Genomic DNA, 27,905 nt, shown 5'->3' on the forward strand with positions numbered 1-27,905 from the left:
GTGCTTAAGAGAATGTTTTGGCAATGCTCTTTTTATTTAGCTAATTTATCTATAAACACATCTATTTGTCATGCATTTTAAAGTGAATAGAAATTGCACTATTTTCATCCTAAAAGTTTTAATAGATAAATCAGTAAGTCACATTCTGACCCGGCTGAACTCAACTGCCATAATATGAACAAATGACTACAATAGTGACCTACCAAACTGTTATCACATGTTGATGACAACATACACTGGTCAGCTTTTCATAATCATTACTGTGAATCACAGTGATGTCTCACACACAGCCCATCCCCTGATGTGACAGCTTTTCATAATCATTACTGTGAATCACAGTGATGTCTCACACACAGCCCATCCCCTGATGTGACAGCTTTTCATAATCATTACTGTGATGTCTCACAGCCCATCCGCTGATGTGACTTTATACACTGTGAAGTTTTACATTCCTGTATCTTAACTCCACAAAAACAGAGTCTGCCTACAGAAAGTTCAGGAAAAACTTACTATAACTCATATGATTATATGCAAGACTGGCATTTATCTGCTTGACCCAGTACAGCTGTTGATTCACTCGGTTGTATTCCATTGGCTTTGTGTGTCTTTTGTGCAGTTGCCATCTGTATGTTTTGCTATGATTTCTCAAATTATTACATTTTGAATTAATTACATGAAAGTGTATATATCTTTGTGTATCTCTGCTGTGCATCTGTATGTTTTGCTATGATTTCTCAATTTATTTTAATTAATGACGTGAATGCTTGCAAGCCCCACAGTTAATCATGTTGGCATGTTAATTATTAGTACTCATTGTATCACCCGAATGCACACGAACATAGAGTAAAGACTATGGCCAATACAGTAAATAAGGTGGCCCTTATTTATTTCTAGATGTCCATCCGTGCCCCTCTGGACAAAGATGGCTTTATAATATGACTTACTTTACCAAAAGGAACAGTAGTGTCATTGTCACATGCACTTTTGCATCTATTGTTGCATAATGGAACAGAACTTATACCTAATTTTGTGAAGCAATAGTTTAACTGCGTTTAAAGGTATATTCAGTGATTCACTTAAAGGGATAGTTCAGATTTTTTTAACTTAAGTTGTATGAAATACTTGCCATTAATATAGTGGTTGCAACTGTATTAATTGATTGCCCGAGTCCTGTGGTGGAAGTTCTGCTCTGGTTTTAGAAATAGGTCAACAATACAAATTACGTTCGTTTTGTGGATTCATTTACTTTTACTGCGTGGCCCCAGTGCCCCCCACAAAATGACCGGAACTACTTAATATTGACCAAAACCAGAGCAGAACTCCCACCACGGGACTCGGGCAATCAATTAATACAGTTGCAACCACTATATTAATGGCAAGTATTTCATACAACTTAAGTTCAAAAAATCTGAACTATCCCTTTAATTCAAATATCACTTATTCTTTTGTTTTGTTGTGATATAAGGAGTTCCTCCCTGTCCCCAGTTAACCCCTGGGGGTCAAAAATCCTTAGGTTTCGTTTTTGGCTAGGTGGCCCAGCCTTCATCCAATCAGGATAGAGAGGGGCCTTCCGCCAATCATGATCGAGCGGGGACGGGCCTTGTGTGTGTGCTGTTGGCCTGTTGCGTGTCCCCTCCACTGTAGTGCGTGCATGTGCACATCTTGTTGCCGGGACAGACCCCGGGGGGGTTTTCCAAATCACCCGAATCACTGAATGCTCCTTTAACTATAAATATCTTAAGGCACACAAGGAGGTTTTATAGCGTTGTAATTTGGTGACCGCATCCAATTGCCATGGGCAGAGGACGATGACAAAAATTAATAGTATAAAAAGTACAAATTGTCAAGCTCCCAGTGTATTGTGTGTGGGTGATTCACTTGGAACACCCTTATATGGTCAGCACACTTTATAGTAGGGAGGATTATCCAAAAAATAAGAAAAAATAAGTGATATTTGAATTAAGTGAAATCACTGAATATACCTTTAAGCGTCGTACGTAGCCAACTCGAGTCGTGACAAATCATGACCACACAATATTTTGGACCAAACAAATAATTGTCATGATTTGTCACGACAAGAGTTGGCTTTGTCCGCGGCGTAAACGTCTTTAAATAAATACTTTCTGAGAAGGTCTATGAGGAAAATGAACAGGGATTTCTTTTCCGGGTCTCTCGAGGGGGATGGACTGCGACGCTCTATAGAGGGCGGAAGTGACACTTGGAGTGCCAGGCTCACTCCAGGCTTCAGTGTGCTTGTGGATTAGGCTATGATCATAGTAGCAAGCTGCTCAATTGCGGCATTTCCATTTTTTTTTATTATATCATTTTTTTACAATAACTAGATTGATCTTTGACAGCAAATAATATAAAACAGGAGTAATGTTGGGAGCAAAAAGTCATAAATATGTACACCACTGTACACTGAAAACAGAAGCTTTTGTTGCAAATTAATTCAGCCTACATTGATACCAAGTGAATCACATCAGTATCAATGTATTTATTGTTTTACAGTCATATACACAGTTCTACGTTTCATACAAGTATCAAACTTGCGTCAAAGACACAACAAAAAAAAAGGAAACCAGAGGTTGGGACCCTGCCTCGGGTCAGGCCAGTATTGCACTCTGGGATATGTAGGCACAGCAAAGATGACCAAACCAAATACGGTAAGTAGTGTTTTTTTTTGGGTAGCCCTGTCACAAGAAGAGGAACTTGTGAAGCTTAACACAGTGTTCTGGTCAAAAGCTTAATATATATAGTCGGCAGTGCGACCTTGATGTCGTACTGCCGAGTATAAATTAAAAGCAAGCTTCAAGCTGAAGAGGATCAAAGCACATTTAAACAGTCCGGCAACTAGAACTTAAAGAGAGACCTCCCCTGGTCCACCGGTTTCAAGGGTTCTGGGTTCATGCCTCAGTTGTTTTTCACATTTAAATAAAACATAATCTCCACTTTTGAAAGGAAGGAAAAAAAATTATAATCAAATACATACATAATTAGAATCACTTCTCATCATCATCATGCTAGTCTAAACGGTATTTTAACACGACTCAAGGCACTTGATTAAACAAACAAAGATATATATACGTCTATAGTAGTGCTTGGGCAGACTAGACAGGGGTGGCATTATGCCATACAGAAATACTCTTTACAGCGCAAAAAAATAAAATAAAGAAAAGTCACGGAAAAGTGACAAAGGGCACATTTTTTGGCATTGCTGTGACTCTGAACCAACAGACTGGAGCTACAGTAGAGACGCTCTCTAAATGTGTCGAGAGGACGTTGTACCTCTGCTACCGAGTACTATTAAACATTTTAGGCAGTCTATATGGCTTTTAATTTCTTTTTAATATATATATATATAAGCAACACTGCACAGCCCATTATCTGCATCAAGCAAAATCATTCAGTATAAGTGACATACACGCATACATTACGTATACAGACATACATACAAGTTTACCAGCGTTGCAATGTGTGCATTGCCTTTAGTGGTAAATAGTGAGGGGAACAATACGTTGAGTATGAGGTGCATGGTCAACTTTCATGGGAATCACATCATATTAAACTAATGCAGCCATGACTCATTTTTTAGAGGTGTAACAGTTTATGCTGTTCTGTACAAGGTGGCAAGGTTCGTGGTACAGTGCGGAGGATTGTGGCATCGTGGATTGAGTGGTGAAGCGTGCGGCATCGTGGTTCGAGTGGCGAAGCTCGCGCCAACGTGGTTTGAGTGGCGAAGCTCGCGGCATCGTGATTTGAGTGGCGAAGCTCACGCCATCGTGGTTTGAGTGGCGAAGCTCGCGGCATCGTGATTTGAGTGGCGAAGCTCGCGGCATCGTGATTTGAGTGGCGAAGCTCACGCCATCGTGGTTTGAGTGGCGAAGCTCACGCCATCGTGGTTTCAGTGGTGGGCATCGTGGTTTCAGTGGAGAGCATCGTGGCATCGTGGTTTCAGTGGAGAGCATCGTGGCATCGTGGTTTCAGTGGAGAGCATCGTGGCATTGTGGTTTGAGTGGCAAGGATCGTGGGTTCGAGGATCAGTAGTAGACGACCAACGATGGAAGGCAGGGGAGAGAGGGAGGTCAGACGAGGCCGAGTGTTCAGTTACAGAATGCTAAGTGGACCGGCTGACCGTAGAAAAGCTGACTGGAGCGCTCGGCCATGGCCTGCCGGGCCGCCTCCTTGCTGGGGAAGGTGACCAGGGCTTCGCCGCTGCACTGTCCGTTGTAGTTGTACAACACAAGGACACCTTCTGGATGGAGCTGCATTGGACAGACAAAAGACATGACGCACACACACCCCGAGTCAGGGCGGAATCAGGGCTGTGGTTCTCAAACCGTTTAACCCATTTTGACCTGAGATCAGATTGTAAAAATGTCTTCTACATCCTGAGTTTTCTGAAAAAGCTATGTTTATGTCAGCCGATTTAAAAAAAATAGCAGACCTACAAGCTCGTAGCGCGCCACTCGGTGGCGCGCTACGAGCTTGTAGATCTGCTATTTTTCAATAGCTAAAGCATAACATGATGCCAACACCAAAAGGGGTTCCTGCCCCAATTTGGGTTAATTCAAAGGACCACCATGACTCGAGGAGTGTACAAATGCAACACAAATGGACAATTTGGTTCCATTTGTAGTGTCTCAGATTTATAGTACACACCTGTAAAGGTCTGTTTAGAAGAATCTCAAAGAACCCAGAGGGTCCCTGGTCCTCACTTTGAGAACCACTGAACTAGATTATTTTCTTAATGATTATTCTATCGATTCAATTTTTGATTAATCAAATAGTTCAAGTTTATTGGTCCTTTAAATTTTTAAATGACCAATAAAACTTGAAATCAAATAGAGGCACTTCAGAATATACATTAGTTTTTCTTTTCAATATCAATGTAATATTAAGCGTTATTTTATACTTTGTCGCACAACACTGTCATGCCATAATAGTAGAAAAAGCAGATCTACAGCAGCTTGTAGATGTTGCCATTTTCAATATCCTAAAACAATATTCATTATAAAACATTTTGTCCGTAATGACATGCCCAAAATGGGGATGGATAATCAATAGATTTGTACAATAATTGTCGATTAAAGGGGAAAACCACCCATTTTCAACATTTTACTATTAGTAAACTGTCATTAGTTCTAGGAAACAGAATGGGGGGGACTTTATTATTTCCACACAACAGCTCTAAGGTATATTAATGACATAGTAAAATGTTGAAAATGAGTGGAATGCCCCTTTAACTACACCCCTAGACAGAACAAGATCAGACATATAAAAAAGACAGACACAGGTCCATGCAGTTAGACAGACACACACAGAAAGTGACAGGTAAACAAACACAAGTATGCTTCTTGTAATTGCAACATGCCAACACCAGGCGGCGCACACAGACGGCTGAGAGAGAACCACAGGGTCCTAGAAAGCCAATCGAACTAGTCCAGTAAGGTACAAGAAGATTAACGATGACAAAAGCGGAGTACATTCTGTTCCACAAAGGAGGCCCTCACAGGCAGAGCTCGAGTCCCCAACACACACACACACACACACACACACACACACCCCCAAACATGCATTTGAAATATCACTTAACGACACATGATTCCACAGCTTTATAATTGAATAAATCACACTAAGACATGCGACACAAAAACATGCTAAAAGAAAAAATATATATAAAAATCAGCAAGCCGATCAAAGTTAGAGATTATGCTTGAAAACACCCAGCTAGGCTACATTTCAGAGAACACAATTATAGAGAGACACGCACAGAAGTGCTGGTACAACAGAAAGTGCTCAATTTCCATTGTACCAGCACTTGTGCATTGTACAACAACAAAGTTTAATTACAGAGGATCTTTTGTTAGAAAAAGAAAATCAGAGGGGAATATGCACTGTACACCACATGCTTGGTTTAATATCCACGTGACCACTACTGCATAATCTCACATAGCCAGCCAGACTACTATTCCCCCAATATCTGAATGTCTGCAACTAGACCTCCAGAAAGCGGAGCAAGGAAGCAGTCATCGGTTCGTTATTTCCATTCATGAAAATATGTTAAGCATCAAAGCTATATGCTTCGAATAATTTGCTTTACAGTAGGACTGCAATCGCTTTCAGCACTATTGTGTTCTAGACCGTATGACGGAAGCATTTAAAAATGTGTAGGAGGCAATAGTCTGGCTTGCGAGACTAAACCTACTGCGAATAGTGAACATACTGAATTTTCACTAGGTTGAAAGTGTTAGTGTTAGTGATGGAGGGTGGTTCATATTCAGATAAGTAGGTCTTATCCTCTCAGTCTAGGCCAATTCATGTTTTCTCTAGGTTACGAAGGTTATGGTGTGCTTAATAGCAGTAACGTTGCCACCTAGTTTAGTGGATAGGAATGGTGTAGACTCAGAGTGTATACTTTGTGCAGTAAGTGTGTTTTTTTTGTGTGTTAAACGACTATATCCTGATTGTCTCCCTGTCTCTCCAGCCCTTTAATAAAAAGAAAAACACATTTTATTTATTTCCAGTTGACTAAAGGGCTGGAGATTAGGATGTGGAGAGGAGACCGCTCTGTTACCGAGCAAACTAACACTACTATAGCATTGACTATGAGAACAAAATGTTTTAAACAAATAACACTTACGGCACCTTTAATATCAGTAACAGTCTAGTTTAGAGGGTAGGAATGCTGTACAGTGGACAGTTACAGCATTTGTTCCTCAGTCACAACAGCAAATATTGCCATTCTTTTTCGCTTTGTGAGCTACACCGTCGTAGTCCTCGTGCAAAAACTGTCTCTCTGTGAGGTGCTTTGGACATCTGTGCGGCAAGAGGCCTTTAACTGCCCTTTTTAACAGTCAACAGTCCTATTAAATTTGATGAATACAGGCCCAGATAAACTTAGAATTAGCCCTTCACTAAGTCCCTCCCCAACCCATCCTTGTCCAATAGGCACGTTAGCAGCGACGAAAGCTTGACCTGCATAGCAACCGTTGCTAAACTATTTGGATTGCATTGGACAATGGCTTTTTGGGGTGGGATTTAGTGAAGGGCTATGTGAAGAAGGATGGAGCAGGCAGACCTTCTTGAAATTCACTAGTACAGTATGTGCAAATAGATTGACAAGAGCCTTTGATGACATTGACAGGAAATGAGTCATTTACAATCATAACTGGCTGCGTTCAACTCGTTACCCAAGTTTCAGCCGTTTTACACATGTTGAAATGACACATTCCTGGGACAATATTATCAAATAACTTTACAGTAGCAATTCTCCTTATGCCCAATGAAATTACCATGCACAAAAAAGCACATGACACAAGGGGCTCCATTTTCGTCACCGCTAAACCCCTTAAACTTTGCCTTTTTTTTTTTTTTTTTTTTTTTACTATTTTGCAAAACATTTTTGAATAGTTAAAATGGCCAGTCTACAAGCTCACAATGTGTCAATGTAGATTGGCTAGTTGAACTATTCAAAAATGTTTTTCAAAATAGTAAAAAAAAAGGCTAAGAAGTTTAGGGATAAGGGGTTTAGCGGTGACGAAAATGGAGCCCATAGTCTTGCATTAGATGAATAGGCATAGGCACTTGACCATAGCCACAGGGCACTGGGCAGCCATTTTTCTCTGAGATCATACTGACTGGTATCAAGTAAGAGAAAAATGTCCATCCTGTGAATATGGTGAATTGACCCTTTGCCAAGGCGTGACTCTCGTTTGCGTCCGAGCATAGGCATGGCTGAGGCATGGCAACGCCCTGCCTGCCTGTGATTGGCCTACCGACACACTGCCCGTCTTGACTGTCCTCCGAGATGCAAGGTTACTCCGTGGTGAGGTTGAGAAATAGATAATACAACAAGCGACTGACAGCTTGGCACGCGCGACAGAATGCAGCCATAATTGTAACTAATTGTAAAACGTTTTATTTTTGTAGAAGAGGCAAACTAATATTGTTTATATGCCGTTTGCTTTGATTGAACACTTACGTTGTACTATGATTTGATTTGGGTGTGTTCTAAATAAAGTGTTAAGTGTTGATTATTGTGTATTCATCTTTATCCTTTTTAGTGTAATAATATTAGTTAACTATAATTAGATTAGGGAAAACAGACCTTTTTATAGTACAATAATGTTCCAAGTTTACACAACACCACAAACACTTTGCTATTTTAGAACACACCCACATCAAATCATATTATGGAGTGCATCTTCAATCAATTATAAAAGTTACAAGTCATAGTTCTCTTGTATCATTAACCTCGCATCAGACTATCCAGCGATCCACCTCGGAGGACAGTCAAGACGGGCAGTGTAGGTAGGCCAATCACAGGCAGGCGAGGCGTTACCATGCCTATGCACGTTACGTTTACTGGAGGTTAGGTTTAGGTATAGTTTTCTTGAGGTTAAGGTTAGGGTTAGTTTTACTGAGGTTAAGGTTAGGGTTAAGGTTAGGCTGTCAATCACAGCGACTGGCCAATCACAACGCGTCGACTACACAACCCGTGTGGGCTTTGGTATGTCGCTGCTCGGACACAAACGAGATTGACTTTGTCAAGTCCTACCCGTGATCCCGCCCCTCTTCATACTCATTGGTTGCTGTTGCTTGGGCAAAAATCCTTTCACCACCCACTATCATGAACATTTTTAATTTGTTGCCTCCTATTGATATTTAATGTGTCCAATTTTTATCATTATTTTTTTAAGCAAACTCAGCATAAACAACCAGGAGGCGGAACCAGGTTAAGGAACAAGGCGGAAGGAAGGAGCCTGGTTGGTCGGTCCAGGGACCAATCAGAAGGCTTGCCAATGGGTCAATTAAGGCCCCATGTTAGTACTTGCACCCTCATAACCTATAGATCTCCCAGTAGACCAGGCGGCGGATACCATCTCATCTACCACCATATCTTCTTACCTTGGGGAATCTCTAAAGGCACAGCCATTCTTTGGCCTGCATGAGACTCCGGGCCTGTTCGCTCATCTGAAGCACGCCGCTGTAGTCGTCAGGCGCATACTACACACAGCATAATGACAGTCACAATAGGCCTAGCTTGCATCAGTAAACAAGTCTCTCATGCACCAGCTATACATCAATCTGTTGTGAAGGTGTGAGTCAGGCCATAGACATTACATGTTCATAGCTGGACCAGAGCTACATCCCTACCTGCTTTCTCTGCATCATTTAAGGCCGTTTCCAAATGTTAAAATGTAAAAGACCAATATTATTATGAAGAAAACAAGATGGTAAGACAGCTAAAACAAATAGAATAAAGTTTACCTTCAGAAAAAGCGTTGTTTATGGCTTCTGAATGTAGTTATTTTAACATGTAATGTCTATGGAGTGACGTCACGTCAACACCATTAGCTATACTACACACAGCATAATGACAGTCACAATGGACAGACACTCTGGCACATCTTTAAAACGCACATTAAACACTGGTGATACATGGAGATAGGATGGAGACACACGCTTAAGGTGGCCTTACACTAGCCGATAATCGGGCATTTGAAATCTGACAGCACCACACACTACAGGATAATCGGAGCGGGGCCGAGCAAATATCAAACATTCTTGATGTTGATCGGGCCGATCGCGCGCGGGGGGTGCCCGATTGAGTCGGGCACCCCCCGAGCGTCAAAAATGCCCGATTATCGGCTAGTGTAAGGCCACCTTTAGTCAGGTGTTCCCAAAACCTTTTCCCACCGAGACCCAACAAAGAAATTTGGTGTCTCCACGGGACCAAATTAAAATAAATTCAAGAAGAAAAAAAAATAGCCAAACATTTTAGTTTCCCCCAGCGTTTTAAATTTATGGAAAGTTATGGAATTAGTGTTTTTTTATTTTTAATACAAGCAATGTAAAAATGGAATATTTACTTGCTACCCATAAAAAACAGTTCACAACACAAAAATGGGTTCTGACCAGTTTGGGAATCCTGTGCCAAGAAACAACAAAACATAATGGAAGTACGTAGACACAAGAGAGAGGAGAAAAAAAACATATATTAAAGAATGTGCAGTACAAGAGCACAGCAAATTAAGAGAAAACACAGGGTAAAACGATGCCTGAACAGGCTGCTCTTGGTCTAAGAGTGGATAATACTGCAATGAACGCTGGTCCTAATAATGTAAGGAACACCGGCGCAGGTGTGGGAATGAGTTTGACACCCAGAGCCTAGTGTGTGAGGGTGGCCTTGTGACAGCCAGCTGAAATGTTAAGGAACTCTCACTCCCTCCTGGAAGGATTAAGTTACTCACTTTCAGCCAGCATTCAAGACTGGAAGGCAACCGTTTGGCGCACACACGCGCGTACACACACACACACACACACACACACACACACACACCTGTTTATATTATGAATCCTTTTCTACCCAGCGTCTCCAAGAGTAGCACAGATAACATCCCGTATTTCATACTCGGAAAGTACAACAAACAAGACAGTATTTTGTCACAACAAGACAGTATTTTGTCACAACAACAAGCCGGTTTCCTTCAGCCTACACGTTTACAGAGTCCTGTCAACATCTTCCTTAGAAGATTCCACCTATTTTTGGCCAATGAGAAGGGAAGCAAAAAAGGAGGCGATGGTACACATGTTCCTTACTGAATAGTGGTACATCTCATGTTGCAACAACAGAGGCCATGAACGGCGCAGTAAAAGACAGTACGGCCCAGGATGACGGGGGCCTGTGGTTTGGGGTTAACAGAACTAAATGCTGCCACTGAATACTTGAATGGAAGTATGGGAACACGGTTAACAAGGTACAACACTGGATGTAGGGATGTCCCGATACACTTTTGTTTCCGATCCCTTCCCGATCCCAATACCACAATTTCTGTGTTAGCCGATACAAAAAACGCTCTTATTTTGTCCACCGACTGAAAGTCAAGGGTTGACATTCGTCGTCTAACTTGACACATATGCTATGCTAAGCTTTGACCGTTCAGCTGCGTTGCATTGGACTAGTAGGGAACCGCCCGGAAACAAACGTGTTTATAGCAAACTCCTCACTCAAACGTACTCTTGCAGTTTGGGCAACTCAAAAGCAAACTCCACATGCCCCCAACATTGTCTTTACCTGCCATAGTGTCTAACTAAACCTTACCCCTGTCACTGTGTAAGGTTTGGCATATTCACTGATACGACCCGATATGACCAAAATAAGGGCATATTGGGCAGTGTTCCGGTATCGGGACATCTCTAACCGGAAGCATTCCTGCACAGACAGAGACAGACAGACACACTCGTCATTGTCCTTCATCTCCAGTGATATACTGACCTGGTAGCCCTGGAAGAAGCTGAGGATGTCCTTGACGCCGGTGTTGTAGGGCAGGCCCTGCATCCGGACCAGGGCTCCGGGCTGGGGCAGCATGGCCGAACCCACCCCGGCTGGGTGAGGTTGGGCGCCCAAACCCGCCGACATCACACCGGGAGGAGCCGCAAAGTATCCCACCGTGGACGGAGACACCGGAGGACTGGGGAGGACAAGGTGGGGGGGGAGGGGGGGGGGGGGGGTGCGGGGGGGGAGAGGGAGGGCAATTATTTAACCCATTTAGGCCTGACGTCGAAATTTAAAAATTGCCTTTTTTAAAATGTATTTTTTTCTGAGAAACCTCATGTTTCGATATCAGTGGTTCTCAATGTTTCATGTCAAGAACCCCCAAAAAATATATGTATTTGGCCACCGACCCCCCATCTGAAAATATGTCATTCCATGGACACCCCCAGAAGCAAATATATATATATATATATATATATATATATATATATATATTCAAGGAATGCGCCACATTTTCATGATTTTTCAAAAATAGCAGACCTACAAACTCGTAGCGCGGCACCGAGATCTGCTATTTTTCAATAGCTAAAGTGTAACAATGCTTGAAACACCAAAAGGGGTTCCCGCCCCAAAATGGGTTAACATAATGTTACCTGGTTTGATGCATTACACAGGTTCTAATATAAAGTGGCCCTTTGCATACTTTATTGGGGGTAATTAATGAAAAAGGGTCCTTTGTCTCAGCTCTTCCCGTCAAGAGAGCCTCGAGTCATTATAGTCGGGTATGGTGATGGTCACATGTCTGCTAGCCTGGAACTCACCTATGCTTTTTATGGCATAGGCATAAAAAGTGTGTGTGTGTATTATATGTGTGCATGTGTCAATTTAACAAAGGTGCAGACGATCAGAAATCAGCAGAGAGTGAGTGATGTTTGCACTACTCTATGCCGAATTGAAGTGGACTCGGACCCAGACTTTTTTTTCTCCCTGGAAATAAAAATGTCTGGGTTTCCGAGGCTGTCTGCTGGTTGCTTATTTTTTCTTAATTAGATCCCACGATGTTTGTAACCCATTTTTTTCAACCAGTGTCAATTATCTAATGTAATCCTGGGCGCTACACTCTGCCAACCTGGGGAGAGTGGCGGACTGACCTCATGCTTCCTTCAATGCATGAGGAGTCCAAGCCGCTTCTTTTCACCTGACAGGGGGGAGTCTCCCCCATGTTGGACAAGCTCTGTAGATCTGCTATTTTCAAAAAAGAAAAATCTAGAACATTCTTTTACAAATTTGTAATCTCTTTAAAACATTTTAAATGCACACATCTTGTATGGGGGGTCCCTGACTCCCTATCTTTTCAGATGGGGGGGGGGGGGTCTGTGGACGTGAGGAAGATGCAACGTAGTGGAGAGAGGAACGGAGGGCAACGAAGAGTAATCATGGACAGGCAGAGGAGTCTCCAGTCTAGCCCATTTTGGGCGGGAACCCCTTTTGGTGTTAGCATTATGCTTTAGCTATTGAAAAATAGCAGATCTACAAGCTCATAGTGCGCCACCGAGTGCCGCGCTACGAGCTTGTAGGTCTGCTATTTTTTGAAAAGTCGAAGAACGACTGACATAGAAACATAGCTTTTTCAGAAAACTGTCAGGATGTAGAAGACATTTATAGAATCTGATCTCAGGTCAGAATGAAAACTGTCAGGATGTAGAAGACATTTTTAGAATCTGATCTCAGGTCAGAACGGGCTAGAGCAACGGTTCTCAACCTTGTTCATTTCAAGAACCCCCAGTTTGATATTATGTATTATTATTATTATAGAGTTACAGCCCATAAGATCCCCTTCGAGGACCACTTTGAGAACAAAGTTCTATAATAGAGGCAGAAGAGAAGGAGAGGAGGAAGTGCGTTCAGATTTACAGTGGGAACGTCGCCATATGCAAACGAGTCCAACCGTTCCGGAATCAACAACATGGAAATATCAAGTGTACCATTTGTGAAATGTATCAACTGTACCAGACTACACTGGTGTAGTATGCAGTGTAGTTCATGTATATATACATGGGGTATTATTAAGCAGTGAAATTAAAGTACTGTACCTGGGGCAGTATGCAGTGTAATGACTGTATATACCTGGGGCATTATGCAGGGTCCATTGGTTCCCATACAGGGCCATTTGGAACCCACTCAAGGATGCGCGATTATGAATCCCACCAACGTTCTAGGGTAGACCCGCCTCACCATGTGTCTGATTGGCTCCCGGGAAGGCATCGTTTTACTGATGCATTTTATATATGTGATGTATTCCCATACTTTTGTTCCTGCCTAATGTAAGTCGCTCTGGATTAAGAGCGTCTGCTAAATGCCTAAATTGTAAATTGTACTGAGGTTAGGCCGTTCAGGTTAGGTTTAGGGGGGTGCATACTTAGTTTAGACTAGTCATTGGTTAGACATGAGTTAAGGTTAGGTTTAGGTGTGCTGCCCCGTGGGGGGTTAGGTTTAGGGTGAGGGTTTGAGATAGGTTGTAGTTGTATGAATGACTGGTCGCAAAAACGAGAACTGTCAATCACAACGACTACTGGCCAATCACAGCAGGGCTTTCCTAGAACTGCGGTGGGATAAATAATAACGCCTCAAGGATACCTTACCAGCTCATCAGGCCGTTTGGTTAGAGTGTCCGCCCTGGGACTGGGAGGTCGGGGGTTCGATTCCCGGCCGGGTCATACAAAAGACTGTGAAAAATGGGACCCAGTGCCTCCCTGCTTGACACTCAGCATCAAGGGTTGGATTGGGGGTAAGTCCCTGCGACATACTGGCGTCATGTCCAGGGGGTGAACTTGTACATCAAGCTACAGAAACAGGAGATAGGCTCCTGCCCCTATGGGCCTCATGGCAAGGACACCTTGTGACCCATTGGTGTAGCAGTGTTTCCAGTGAGCAAACATGCATAATAGCAGCACCCCAACTCTGTTTGAACAGAGCCTTTAATCAGTATCATCGGTAACACCTGTAAAGGAAGTCCGCCCCGGAAGAGGGAGAGTAATTTCCAAAATGACGTAGAGCCTAATAGTTTCATGTATATATACCTGGGGTAATATGCAGTGTAGTTCATGTTCATATTCATGTAGAGCTGAGGTTGAGGGGAGTAGTAGGCGAGGGTCGGAGCAGGGCTGTGCGCCGAGGTCTGTGCCGTTCTGGGAGTGGCCAGCAGGGGGGGCTGATAGAGAGCAGCCTCTGGCATTAGACTTGCTTGTGGGAAAGCGTAGGCCGTGGGGGGAGACAGACCTGGGGACAAAGGGGAGACACACAGACAACAGATCAGCTTCAGTTCAGCATGTCCACCACCCATTCTGGGCGGGAACCTCTTTTGGTGTTTTAGCTATTTTTGAAAAATCGTGAAAATGTGCCTCAAATCGTGCCTCTAACAAGAGAACGTTTTTAACTCAACATCTTTGCTTCTGGGGGGGGGACCCTGGAACATACTTTCAGATGGGGGTCGGTGGCCAATTACAAAAAACATTTGGGGTCCTTGACATGAAATATTGAGCACCACTGATATAGAAATATTTCAGAAAACTGTCATGATTTAGAAAACGTTTAAATTTCGATGTCAGGCCTAAATGGGTAAAAAAGAAAAAAAAGAAGTCCCTACACACAATGTCCTTTGATGATTTGATGTCCGGCTGCTAATTGTAATCATTTGTTTTATATTTCTAGGTTTGTGTGTTTTTAAACTATAAAGCACTTTGTGACTGTCATACAGTCTGCAAAAGGTGCTCTATAGATAACATTTATTCACTTTCACTTAATAAACAATCCTAAAATGTGTCAGCAAATATTTCACATCGACCTTCATAATTTGGCCTCTTTCATACAGGTTGATGTTTTTTATTCCCGCTTCTATACCGCGTTCTGTGTGGACGTACTCGTGACACGAACATCAGCTCAAATCTAAAACCAAACATATCCAATCTACAAGCTCACAACTGCCGTTTTCCCAGGTGCAAAAGCCGGCACTCAACCAAGTAAAACTCAAACCTACAATGTGTCGGTTTTATGAGCATCGTCTACCTTTCCCCACAGAGAGTTAATTGCAACAATGTCAGTTAATCGGAGAGCGATGCATGTTCTGTCCTTGAAGCTGTCCTCCTTCCAATGTAAACATAAACAGGTGTTTGCGTGTGTGTGTGTGTGTGTGTGAGAGAGTGTGTGTGTGGACATGCATAGGTCAGTCTGATTGTATTTACATACAAACGTGGAGCAGCAGGGCTGTGGGGGACCACACACACAGCGACGAACCATTCCACACAGCAAACACATAACACCGACGACCTTGCAAAAGGGGCTCAAGGTTGCCAGGTCTGTTAAGCTGACAGTACCTGGCAACCAAATGTGACCTCCATGACTTAATTCTGCCGAGATTGGGGTCAAAGATATGTGGAAAAAAAAACAAACGGGCTTCTTCACAGGAACTATACAATGTGAAACATATCACCGTTACTTGTCCAGTAGAAATCTTGTATCCCCAATCTTGTATCTCCAATTTCAATTGTAAATGAATGCCAAAAGTGCCGTGCCAATGGCGCAAAAATAGCAGATTTACAAGCTCACAACTTGTCACTTTTAAAACGGGTTAAGTAGTTATCCGAGTTTTGTAGTAGTCAGAGTTTAAAAAAATATTTAACAGACGACAAAAAGTATTAACAAGAGCTTGTGTCTAAATAATGACTACACTGGATCCATTGTCTGGTCACATTTTCTCAAAAATACGGTAATAGTTTTTGGACATACAAGGTTTCTACCTGTAATGGATGGTCATCAATGGGCGTATTGTGAAAGTGGAAGGGGGGACTGCTTAGAGCCTGATAAGCCCAAATCTAATCTCCCTCACTAGCGAGATAGGAGCTCCGCAGATCAAAGTACACCAGGCAGTCAATGCAGCATTTAGTGTACTACACACAGGCACTGGCTTTAAACCACAACATAATCACTGATAAGGTGTGGGAGAGGGGAGATTGTTATTTTTGTGACAATCGATTCTTTGACGGCAATATATACTTTTATTATGAATTATAAATACACAGTATATTATACTCTTATATTTCTTGATTCAAGTTTTTTTTATGTTACGGCTAAGTGTTTTTTGTAGCAAAGGTCGTCTGGGATCGGGGATTACCAGGCCTAGGTGGCCGGACCGGGCCATGTTGGCTAGTGATTTTGAAAGACTTTGAAAAGTTTAAAAGTCAATTACAGAATTGCAAAAATACAAAAGATATCCTGAACTTCAGTGGTCGCAAATATAATATCGAATGAAGACTGTTAATGACAGATACTATCACTAATAAAAACGTAACTTATATTAACAACTGTTTTGTAGGAGATAAAATAAGAAGACTCGAGTAGACTAGACAATCAGACTAACAGGGTACCTACATGGTAGTTTACAGGGTGGTTCAGACTAAAAGGGTACCTACATGGTAGTTTGCAGGGTGGTTCAGACTAACAGGGTACCTACATGGTAGTTTACAGGTGGTTCAGACTAACAGGGTACCTACATGGTAGTTTACAGGTGGTTCAGACTAACAGGGTACCTACATGGTAGTTTACAGGGTGGTTCAGACTAAAAGGGTACCTACATGGTAGTTTGCAGGGTGGTTCAGACTAACAGGGTACCTACATGGTAGTTTACAGGTGGTTCAGACTAACAGGGTACCTACATGGTAGTTTACAGGTGGTTCAGACTAACAGGGTACCTACATGGTAGTTTACAGGGTGGTTCAGACTAACAGGGTACCTACATGGTAGTTTACATGGTGGTTCAGACTAACAGGGTACCTACATGGTAGTGTACAGGTTGGTTCAGACTAGCAGGGTACCTACATGGTAGTTTGCAGGGTGGTTCAGACTAACAGGGTACCTACATGGTAGTTTACAGGTGGTTCAGACTAACAGGGTACCTACATGGTAGTTTACAGGTGGTTCAGACTAACAGGGTACCTACATGGTAGTTTACAGGGTGGTTCAGACTAACAGGGTACCTACATGGTAGTTTACATGGTGGTTCAGACTAACAGGGTACCTACATGGTAGTGTACAGGTTGGTTCAGACTAGCAGGGTACCTACATGGTAGTTTGCAGGGTGGTTCAGACTAACAGGGTACCTACATGGTAGTTTACAGGGTGGTTCAGACTAACAGGGTACCTACATGGTAGTTTACAGGGTGGTTCAGACTAACAGGGTACCTACATGGTAGTTTACAGGTTGGTTCAGACTGACAGGGTACCTACATGGTAGTTTACAGGTTGGTTCAGACTGACAGGGTACCTACATGGTAGTTTACAGGGTGGTTCAGACTAACAGGGTACCTACATGGTAGTTTACAGGGTACCTACATGGTAGTTTGCAGGGTGGTTCAGACTAACAGGGTACCTACATGGTGGTTTGCAGGGTGGTTCAGACTAACAGGGTACCTACATGGTGGTTTACAGGGTGGTTCAGACTAACAGGGTACCTACATGGTAGTTTACAGGGTGGTTCAGACTAACAGGGTACCTACATGGTAGTTTACAGGGTGGTTCAGACTAACAGGGTACCTACATGGTAGTTTACAGGGTGGTTCAGACTAACAGGGTACCTACATGGTAGTTTACAGGGTGGTTCAGACTAACAGGGTACCTACATGGTAGTTTACAGGGTGGTTCAGACTAACAGGGTACCTACATGGTAGTTTACAGGGTGGTTCAGACTAACAGGGTACCTACATGGTAGTTTACAGGGTGGTTCAGACTAACAGGGTACCTACATGGTAGTTTACAGGGTGGTTCAGACTAAAAGGGTACCTACATGGTAGTTTGCAGGGTGGTTCAGACTAACAGGGTACCTACATGGTAGTTTACAGGTGGTTCAGACTAACAGGGTACCTACATGGTAGTTTACAGGGTGGTTCAGACTAACAGGGTACCTACATGGTAGTGTACAGGTTGGTTCAGACTAGCAGGGTACCTATATGGTAGTTTGCAGGGTGGTTCAGACTAACAGGGTACCTACATGGTAGTTTACAGGGTGGTTCAGACTAACAGGGTACCTACATGGTAGTTTACAGGGTGGTTCAGACTAACAGGGTACCTACATGGTAGTTTACAGGGTGGTTCAGACTAAAAGGGTACCTACATGGTAGTTTGCAGGGTGGTTCAGACTAACAGGGTACCTACATGGTAGTTTACAGGTGGTTCAGACTAACAGGGTACCTACATGGTAGTTTACAGGGTGGTTCAGACTAACAGGGTACCTACATGGTAGTGTACAGGTTGGTTCAGACTAGCAGGGTACCTACATGGTAGTTTGCAGGGTGGTTCAGACTAACAGGGTACCTACATGGTAGTTTACAGGGTGGTTCAGACTAACAGGGTACCTACATGGTAGTTTACAGGTTGGTTCAGACTGACAGGGTACCTACATGGTAGTTTACAGGGTGGTTCAGACTAACAGGGTACCTACATGGTAGTTTACAGGGTACCTACATGGTAGTTTGCAGGGTGGTTCAGACTAACAGGGTACCTACATGGTAGTTTACAGGGTGGTTCAGACTAACAGGGTACCTACATGGTAGTTTACAGGGTGGTTCAGACTAACAGGGTACCTACATGGTAGTTTACAGGGTGGTTCAGACTAACAGGGTACCTACATGGTAGTTTACAGGGTGGTTCAGACTAACAGGGTACCTACATGGTAGTTTACAGGGTGGTTCAGACTAACAGGGTACCTACATGGTAGTTTACAGGGTGGTTCAGACTAAAAGGGTACCTACATGGTAGTTTGCAGGGTGGTTCAGACTAACAGGGTACCTACATGGTAGTTTACAGGTGGTTCAGACTAACAGGGTACCTACATGGTAGTTTACAGGGTGGTTCAGACTAACAGGGTACCTACATGGTAGTGTACAGGTTGGTTCAGACTAGCAGGGTACCTACATGGTAGTTTGCAGGGTGGTTCAGACTAACAGGGTACCTACATGGTAGTTTACAGGGTGGTTCAGACTAACAGGGTACCTACATGGTAGTTTACAGGTTGGTTCAGACTGACAGGGTACCTACATGGTAGTTTACAGGGTGGTTCAGACTAACAGGGTACCTACATGGTAGTTTACAGGGTACCTACATGGTAGTTTGCAGGGTGGTTCAGACTAACAGGGTACCTACATGGTAGTTTGCAGGGTGGTTCAGACTAACAGGGTACCTACATGGTAGTTTACAGGGTGGTTCAGACTAACAGGGTACCTACATGGTAGTTTACAGGTTGGTTCAGACTAACAGGGTACCTACATGGTAGTGTACAGGTTGGTTCAGACTAGCAGGGTACCTACATGGTAGTTTACAGGGTGGTTCAGACTAACAGGGTACCTACATGGTAGTTTACAGGTTGGTTCAGACTAACAGGGTACCTACATGGTAGTGTACAGGTTGGTTCAGACTAGCAGGGTACCTACATGGTAGTTTACAGGGTGGTTCAGACTAACAGGGTACCTACATGGTAGTTTACAGGGTGGTTCAGACTAACAGGGTACCTACATGGTAGTTTACAGGGTGGTTCAGACTAACAGGGTACCTACATGGTAGTTTACAGGGTGGTTCAGACTAACAGGGTACCTACATGGTAGTTTACAGGGTACCTACATGGTAGTTTACAGGGTGGTTCAGACTAACAGGGTACCTACATGGTAGTTTGCAGATGGTTCAGACTAACAGGGTACCTACATGGTAGTTTGCAGGGTGGTTCAGACTAACAGGGTACCTACATGGTAGTTTACAGGGTTCCTACATGGTAGTTTACAGGGTGGTTCAGACTAACAGGGTACCTACATGGTAGTTTACAGGGTGGTTCAGACTAACAGGGTACCTACATGGTAGTTTGCAGATGGTTCAGACTAACAGGGTACCTACATGGTAGTTTACAGGGTGGTTCAGACTAACAGGGTACCTACATGGTAGTTTACAGGGTGGTTCAGACTAACAGGGTACCTACATGGTAGTTTACAGGGTGGTTCAGACTAACAGGGTACCTACATGGTAGTTTACAGGGTGGTTCAGACTAACAGGGTACCTACATGGTAGTTTGCAGATGGTTCAGACTAACAGGGTACCTACATGGTAGTTTACAGGGTGGTTCAGACTAACAGGGTACCTACATGGTAGTTTACAGGTTGGTTCAGACTAACAGGGTACCTACATGGTAGTTTACAGGGTGGTTCAGACTAACAGGGTACCTACATGGTAGTTTACAGGGTGGTTCAGACTAACAGGGTACCTACATGGTAGTTTACAGGGTGGTTCAGACTAACAGGGTACCTACATGGTAGTTTACAGGGTGGTTCAGACTAACAGGGTACCTACATGGTAGTTTACAGGGTACCTACATGGTAGTTTACAGGGTGGTTCAGACTAACAGGGTACCTACATGGTAGTTTGCAGATGGTTCAGACTAACAGGGTACCTAAATGGTAGTTTGCAGGGTGGTTCAGACTAACAGGGTACCTACATGGTAGTTTACAGGGTGGTTCAGACTAACAGGGTACCTACATGGTAGTTTACAGGGTGGTTCAGACTAACAGGGTACCTACATGGTAGTTTACAGGGTGGTTCAGACTAACAGGGTACCTACATGGTAGTTTACAGGGTGGTTCAGACTAACAGGGTACCTACATGGTAGTTTACAGGGTGGTTCAGACTAACAGGGTACCTACATGGTAGTTTACAGGGTGGTTCAGACTAACAGGGTACCTACATGGTAGTTTACAGGGTGGTTCAGACTAACAGGGTACCTACATGGTAGTTTACAGGGTGGTTCAGACTAACAGGGTACCTACATGGTAGTTTACAGGGTGGTTCAGACTAACAGGGTACCTACATGGTAGTTTACAGGGTGGTTCAGACTAACAGGGTACCTACATGGTAGTTTGCAGATGGTTCAGACTAACAGGGTACCTACATGGTAGTTTGCAGGGTGGTTCAGACTAACAGGGTACCTACATGGTAGTTTACAGGGTACCTACATGGTAGTTTACAGGGTGGTTCAGACTAACAGGGTACCTACATGGTAGTTTACAGGGTGGTTCAGACTAACAGGGTACCTACATGGTAGTTTGCAGATGGTTCAGACTAACAGGGTACCTACATGGTAGTTTACAGGGTGGTTCAGACTAACAGGGTACCTACATGGTAGTTTACAGGGTACCTACATGGTAGTTTACAGGGTGGTTCAGACTAACAGGGTACCTACATGGTAGTTTGCAGATGGTTCAGACTAACAGGGTACCTACATGGTAGTTTGCAGGGTGGTTCAGACTAACAGGGTACCTACATGGTAGTTTACAGGGTGGTTCAGACTAACAGGGTACCTACATGGTAGTTTACAGGTTGGTTCAGACTAACAGGGTACCTACATGGTAGTTTACAGGGTGGTTCAGACTAACAGGGTACCTACATGGTAGTTCAGACTAACAGGGTACCTACATGGTAGTTTACAGGGTGGTTCAGACTAACAGGGTACCTACATGGTAGTTTACAGGGTGGTTCAGACTAACAGGGTACCTACATGGTAGTTTACAGGTTGGTTCAGAGTACTAACAGGGTACCTACATGGTAGTTTACAGGGTGGTTCAGACTAACAGGGTACCTACATGGTAGTTTACAGGGTGGTTCAGACTAACAGGGTACCTACATGGTAGTGTACAGGTTGGTTCAGAGTACTAACAGGGTACCTACATGGTAGTTTACAGGGTGGTTCAGACTAACAGGGTACCTACATGGTAGTTTACAGGGTGGTTCAGACTAACAGGGTACCTACATGGTAGTTTACAGGGTGGTTCAGACTAACAGGGTACCTACATGGTAGTTTGCAGGGTGGAGGGGACAGCCCGCTGCGGTTGAGCGTTCCTCCCATCAGAACGATGCTCATCTCGTCGGTGGAACACTGGAACACCTCCACGTAGCGGTCCTTCATCGTCTTCTTGTGACACTTCTGGGAGACCATGAAGGCTCTGTCGGAGGACTTCATCTGGATGAAGGCGTCGCCTGATGGTCGTCCCTGGAGGAGGGAGAGAGAGAGAGAGAGAGAGAGAGAGACGGGTTAAAATGCACAGTAATTAACCACAAGAAAGAACCCAATTGTTTGCTTTTCTAACAATGAACAACTAGCTATTCTTGTGAAGACATTTGGTGCAGAGGGAAGAAAGGATAGATAGACATACACACATCAGTTGCTTTTTAAAGCAAGAGATATGTTCACCATAAATGCATTTTATTTACACATTTTCTGAACGTTGGGGCCGATTTAGATGTTCAAAGACCGATTTCTATGTATTGTTTTATGAGAATCCCAAATTATAAACACAGCTTCCATCTACAAGCTGCGAGCTTGTAGGTCTGCTATTTTTTTTTTAATCGAAGAACGACTGACATAGAAACATAGCTTTTTCAGAAAACTGTCAGGATGTAGAAGACATTTTTAGAATCTGATCTCAGGTCAAAATGGGATTAAATCAGTGGTTCTCAAAGTGGGGGGGTCCAAATGGACCCTTACAGGTCTCTAACTCTCAAGGGTTATAGGGGTCCTTGAAATTAAAATGCTTGATAACCATTGCTTGACCACATTCCAGTGAGCAGCTTATGATGCCCCCTGACCCCCGATGATCTGACCTGCTGGTTGAGGACCATGTGGACTCCGTGAGGTTTGATGTCGACCGTGTGCTCTCCCAGGAACTCCAGGATCTCCTCGATGCCCGCGGTGTAGGGCAGGCCGCGCAGGCGCACGCAGTCACGCGTGCCGTTGGTGGCCGGGAGGTACTGGGGCGAGGTCATGACCGGCATGGGTACGATGGGAGGAGGGGGCAGCGTGGGGATGAGAGGGGTGGACATGTAGCGGTTCAACACCTGTGTCACAGGGGAGGGGAGAAAAGTGAGACAACTATTTTTGAACAACCGGACGATCTCTTTTACTTCCTCGTTGACTTGCAGTGAACATTTTGGCCCTTTCAGAATGTGTTATCAAATTGAAATGAACACATACAAAAGGCAAAATAAGCACAAATATTAAAATAAAATAAAAAGTGCTTGAAGATCTCTGGAATTTTGAGTTCAATGGGCTTATGTAGGAAGGGGGCGTGTCTGATCAAAGGAATATCATAGATTTAAATATTTGTTTTTTAATGTTTTTTTTGTGGCTTTCGCCTTTATTTTATATTTTTTATGGAGGGACAGACAGTAGGCTGACAGGAAAGTGTTTTGATTTTTCTGATTTTTTTTAATACAAAATAAATAAAAATAAAATGGGCTATGCACGTGCGGTAATACCCAGGACGTCCACAGACGTTTTGGGCACAAAATGTGTTAAAAAGGGTCTGGGGTGCAGACAACATCTTGAGCAGATGTGCAAATGACCCCCAAAACTGTTTTAAAGTGAAAGTCCCCTTTAAATAACATGTTATTCAATTAAATACGTTCAGGATTATAGCTTTAACCCATTTTGGGTGGGAACCCCTTTTGGTGTTAGCGTTGTTATAATTTAGCTATTGAAAAATAGCAGATCTACAAGCTCATAGCGCGCCACCGAGTGGCGCGCTATGAGCTTGTAGGTCTGCTATTTTTGAAAAATCGTGAAAATATTTATTTCAGAAAACTGGAGGATTTAGAATTTTTTATTTTTATTTTGAGGTCAAGCCTAAATGGGTTAATTCATTGAGCAATAGTATGACGGGTTGAGGGCTACATCAAATGTTGCAACTATCCAACATAAGTCACTTCAGAATCCCCCAGACGTGGTTTGACCACTTTTCCACATTTTGAGTTATGATATGACACACCTGTTGTTGTGCAAGTCGGTATTTTAGGGGAAAAACACAAACCTGTTACAAAAAAAAAAGAAACGACAACTTCGTTGTTACTGTTGTCGTCTTTTGTGTTGAATGTGAGAAATTTGTATGTTGAGAAATTAGAACCATTTCCTTCCAGGGCTACATTACATTCTATTGCTTATAGTTTTAAGTGGTTTATGCTTTACTGTATTATGTTCCTCAACACCACTATATACCCACATTTGAGAACCTGTATTCAGCCATCATTGCCGTTGGGCAGGAACTTAAAATAAAATAAAAGTAGTAAAAATAGCAGATCTACAAGCTCAACGCGTTGTAGATCAGCTATTTTCACGGTTTTGAAATGTTAAAAAAAAAAATAAAAAAAAAGGAACGATTTTTGTCATACAAGGTTTCCCACCCAACATCACCCAAATAACTTTGGTTCTAGAACTGGTTCCATTCTAGATTTTTGGAACCTTGGTGCTTTCACGGAACCGGCGGCCATTTTTTGGTTCCAGTTCTGAAACAACTTTTCAGGGTTCTGAAACTATTTGGTTTCAGTGGAAACACTCTGGACTGGTTCAATATTAGGCAGGACAAAATAACTGAACCGGTTAACCCATTTTGGGCGGGAACCCCTTTTGGTGTTAGTATTATGTTATGCTTTAGCTATTGAAAAATAGCAGACCGACAAGCTCATAGCGCGCCACCGAGTGGCGCGCTATGAGCTTGTCGGTCTGCTATTTTTGAAAAATCGAAGAACGACTGACATAGAAACATAGCTTTTTCTGAAAACTGTCAGAATTTAGAAGACATTTTTAGAATCTGATCTCAGGTCAAAATGGGTGAAACTCAGGTGGAAAAGTGGCCATTGTGAGCTTGTACAACAAAGTAATCAATACAAAAAAAATCAAATGTTTTGCAGCCGTTCATTGATTTGATAATAAAATCCAAATGAAAGGGCAGTTTTCAGAGCCATCAGAGGCTCAACACGGTCTCATGATAATCATCGGTACCTGCTGGACTTCTGCGGCCGTGCTGCGGAACAGCTCGATGTAGCGCTTGCCGAGGATCTGCTTGTGCCTCTTCAGGGCGTTCTGGGCGTACTCCTCGCAGGAGAAGAGCACGAAGGCGTCGCCGGTGGGCCGGCCGTCGGGGTACTTGACGAACAGCAGGCCCTCCGTGGCGTCCGTGACGGGACTCTCGGGGCCCAGGAAGGTGAGGACGTCCTGCGGCGTGGCGGTGAAGGGGAGCCCTCGCATGCGGATGATCACCTGGTTCTCCTTGGACAGGAACTGGGCCACCTCGTTCGACGTGCCTGGGAACGGGTCGGAAACAACAAAAAAGCAGAACGAGATGTGAAACGCCTGTTTTGTTTTTTTTCTCCAAACAATCGAAACGTACATACATTCAAGAAAAACAAAAGCAAGACAAAAACAACCCGAAACCAGTACAAACAACAAAACAAGGACAAAAAGCAAAAAAAAGAGGGGGGGGGGGGGGGGGGATACACACTATTCACTCTTGTATAAGTGCCATTTTTCCCAACGTTTTTCAAATAGCTCCGCCTTGGTCCTCAGATTATGAGTCATTTTCTCCATGAGATATATTTCTTCAATAATTTCCATCCAGTGCTCCTCTCTAGGAGGGTCTGCTTTCAACCATCTCCTCGTGATGGCTTTCTTAGCTGCTATTAGCAATATTCTGAACAGGTATAAGTCCTTGAAACGCCTGGTTTTAACGCATTAAAGATACGAGGCAGATTTTGCGAATGCCTTCTAAAATCAGTAGTTCTCTGTCGTTCTCAGACTTTTTCGTGCAGCAGTTCTCAAACGTTTCCGTGCCAAGGATCCCCAAATCTGAAAATGTTTTGCGCCAGGGACCTCCAGAAGAGAAGATTCTTTTCAAACACTTTACAAAAATAACACGCTGCGAGCTTGTATACCTGCTATTTTTTAATGAATGCATGCAAGACGTCGTGAGACCATTTGAAGGTAAAGTGAATGTTTTACATTGTTGACATAACTTCTATTCTGTGTGTGCATTGGTTTTCCTTCTGTTCCGTCATATAAACAGACCATTCTGGTTGCATTGGCTTTCCGGCTACTTTTCTCTACTGTCCTGAATGGTGTGTGACGTCTATCTGCCGACAGTCCAACGTGCCTTCAATCAATATTGATCTCATCTTGTCTGGACAAAGTCCACAGACACGTATCTGCCTTGAGTCATGTCCGTTTCTTCCTCTCCGTCTTAGGGGAGCAGCAGTCAATGAAGCTAATCAATTCAACCCATTTAGACCTGAGGACGATTCTACGATGTCTTCTAAATCCTGACAAGTTTTCTGAAAAACCCATGTTTCTATGTCAATGGTTCTCAAAGTTTTTCATGTCAAGGACCCCAAAGATATATGTAATTGGCTGCCGACCGGACCCCATCTGAAAATGTGTTTTTCCAGGGGGGGACCTCCCAGAAGCAAAGATTTGAGTTCAAAATTATCACTCTGAAAGAGTGGGGGGGGTTGAAATATTGTTTTTTCCCTTTCAAAGTTTTTAAAAAGTAGAGTAAAACAGGTATTTGTTAGTTTGTCTCAACTAAAATGTGGCTTTGAATCGATTATCAGATTAATCAAAAAAAGTCATGAATAGAATAAACCACTAAGATGATAATTGCTAGTTGCAGCCCTATAGTTTGTTCTTTTCTCTCTCTCCTCTACCCACATGTCGTCTCATGCCAACCCCCCCACCCCCCATGTCCAGCGTTGTTGCTGCAGCATGCCGCGCCGTGGTCCAGAGGACTAGGTTCCTGCCTTTGTGTCTTCACACCCCCTTTGTGTGAGCACTGAGCTGGTGCTTTTCACCGGCCGACAGCCCCCTCTCTCCCCCCCTGGGAGCGGTAGCTTGGGGGACCCAAGTGAACAGGTGAGCTGCTGTTAGCTTGGGGAGGGGGGGTAAGGTTTCTCTCCAGCTCCGAGAGGGGTGGGCAGGGGATGAGGGGGAAGGGGGGGCAGCTCACAAAGCGCCTTTCATTCCCCACAGGGATAACCCATTTTGACCTGAGATCAGATTCTAAAAAATGTCTTCTACATCCCGACAGTTTTCTGAAAAAGCTATGTTTCCGTGTCGTTTTTCAATTTTTCAAAAATAGCAGACCTACAAGCTCGTAGCGCGCCACTCGGTGGCGCGCTATGAGCTTGTAGATCTGCTATTTTTCCAATAGCTAAAGCATAACATAATGATAACACCAAAAGGGGTTCCCGCGCAGACTGGGATAAGCCGCTGGAGAGTCTCCGAAGCGGATGGGGCACGAGTCAGTTAGACGAGGGTACGATACGCAGAGAGAAGTGGCTGAAAGAGGGATAGAAAAAGGATGAAACGGAGGGCAAAGGAGAAGGGTAGAGCGTGAAAGAGGAAGTAAGAGGATGAGAGACAGAGGGAGAGCAAGAGAGAGTCCTTTCTGTTTTCCCAACGACCTGCTCTTTTACCTACGTGGGGAGGGGCTCCATCTGGGTGATGAGGGGCAAAATTGTAACTGAAAGGTAACACACATGCAAACACACCAACGTATACACGCGCACGCACGCACGCACGCACGCACGCACGCACGCACGCAAACATACTAACCAGGAACCCTTTCAACATGACTCTTCAGAGGAAAAGAGAGAGAAGAGAGGGAAAAGGAGTAAAAAAGAAAAAAAATCTGAAATCTGACCTCCAGCGATCTTGAGGAATTCCTCCCCTGTGGCCTTGTACACCTGAACGGACGAGAGCAGGTTTAGCTTT

General features: G+C 43.5%; 1 protein-coding gene across 4 annotated transcripts in view; it reads right to left on the reverse strand.

Annotated features, from left to right (window-relative positions):
* Window positions 1-3,126: 3,126 nt before the first annotated feature.
* esrp2 (epithelial splicing regulatory protein 2) overlaps window positions 3,127-27,905 on the reverse strand; it is a 53,161-nt gene continuing 28,382 nt past the window's right edge. For 2 of the 4 annotated variants that reach the window (XM_079497285.1, XM_079497284.1), the window contains exons 10-17: window positions 27,835-27,877; window positions 25,143-25,444; window positions 22,970-23,203; window positions 22,160-22,358; window positions 14,362-14,560; window positions 11,282-11,477; window positions 8,911-9,009; window positions 4,126-4,265 (exon numbers count right to left, since the gene is read on the reverse strand). In XM_079497285.1, the coding sequence (XP_079353411.1) occupies window positions 8,923-9,009; window positions 11,282-11,477; window positions 14,362-14,560; window positions 22,160-22,358; window positions 22,970-23,203; window positions 25,143-25,444; window positions 27,835-27,877 (1,260 nt within the window). In that variant the 3' untranslated portion in view covers window positions 4,126-4,265; window positions 8,911-8,922. Of the gene's footprint in view, window positions 4,266-8,910; window positions 9,010-11,281; window positions 11,478-14,361; window positions 14,561-22,159; window positions 22,359-22,969; window positions 23,204-25,142; window positions 25,445-27,834; window positions 27,878-27,905 lie in introns of all 4 variants that reach the window. The other 2 variants (XM_079497283.1, XM_079497282.1) reach the window with 1 other exon arrangement.

Source organism: Electrona antarctica (assembly GCF_951216825.1).
Source record: "Electrona antarctica genome assembly, chromosome: 3".
In the NCBI taxonomy this organism is placed as follows: domain Eukaryota; kingdom Metazoa; phylum Chordata; class Actinopteri; order Myctophiformes; family Myctophidae; genus Electrona; species Electrona antarctica.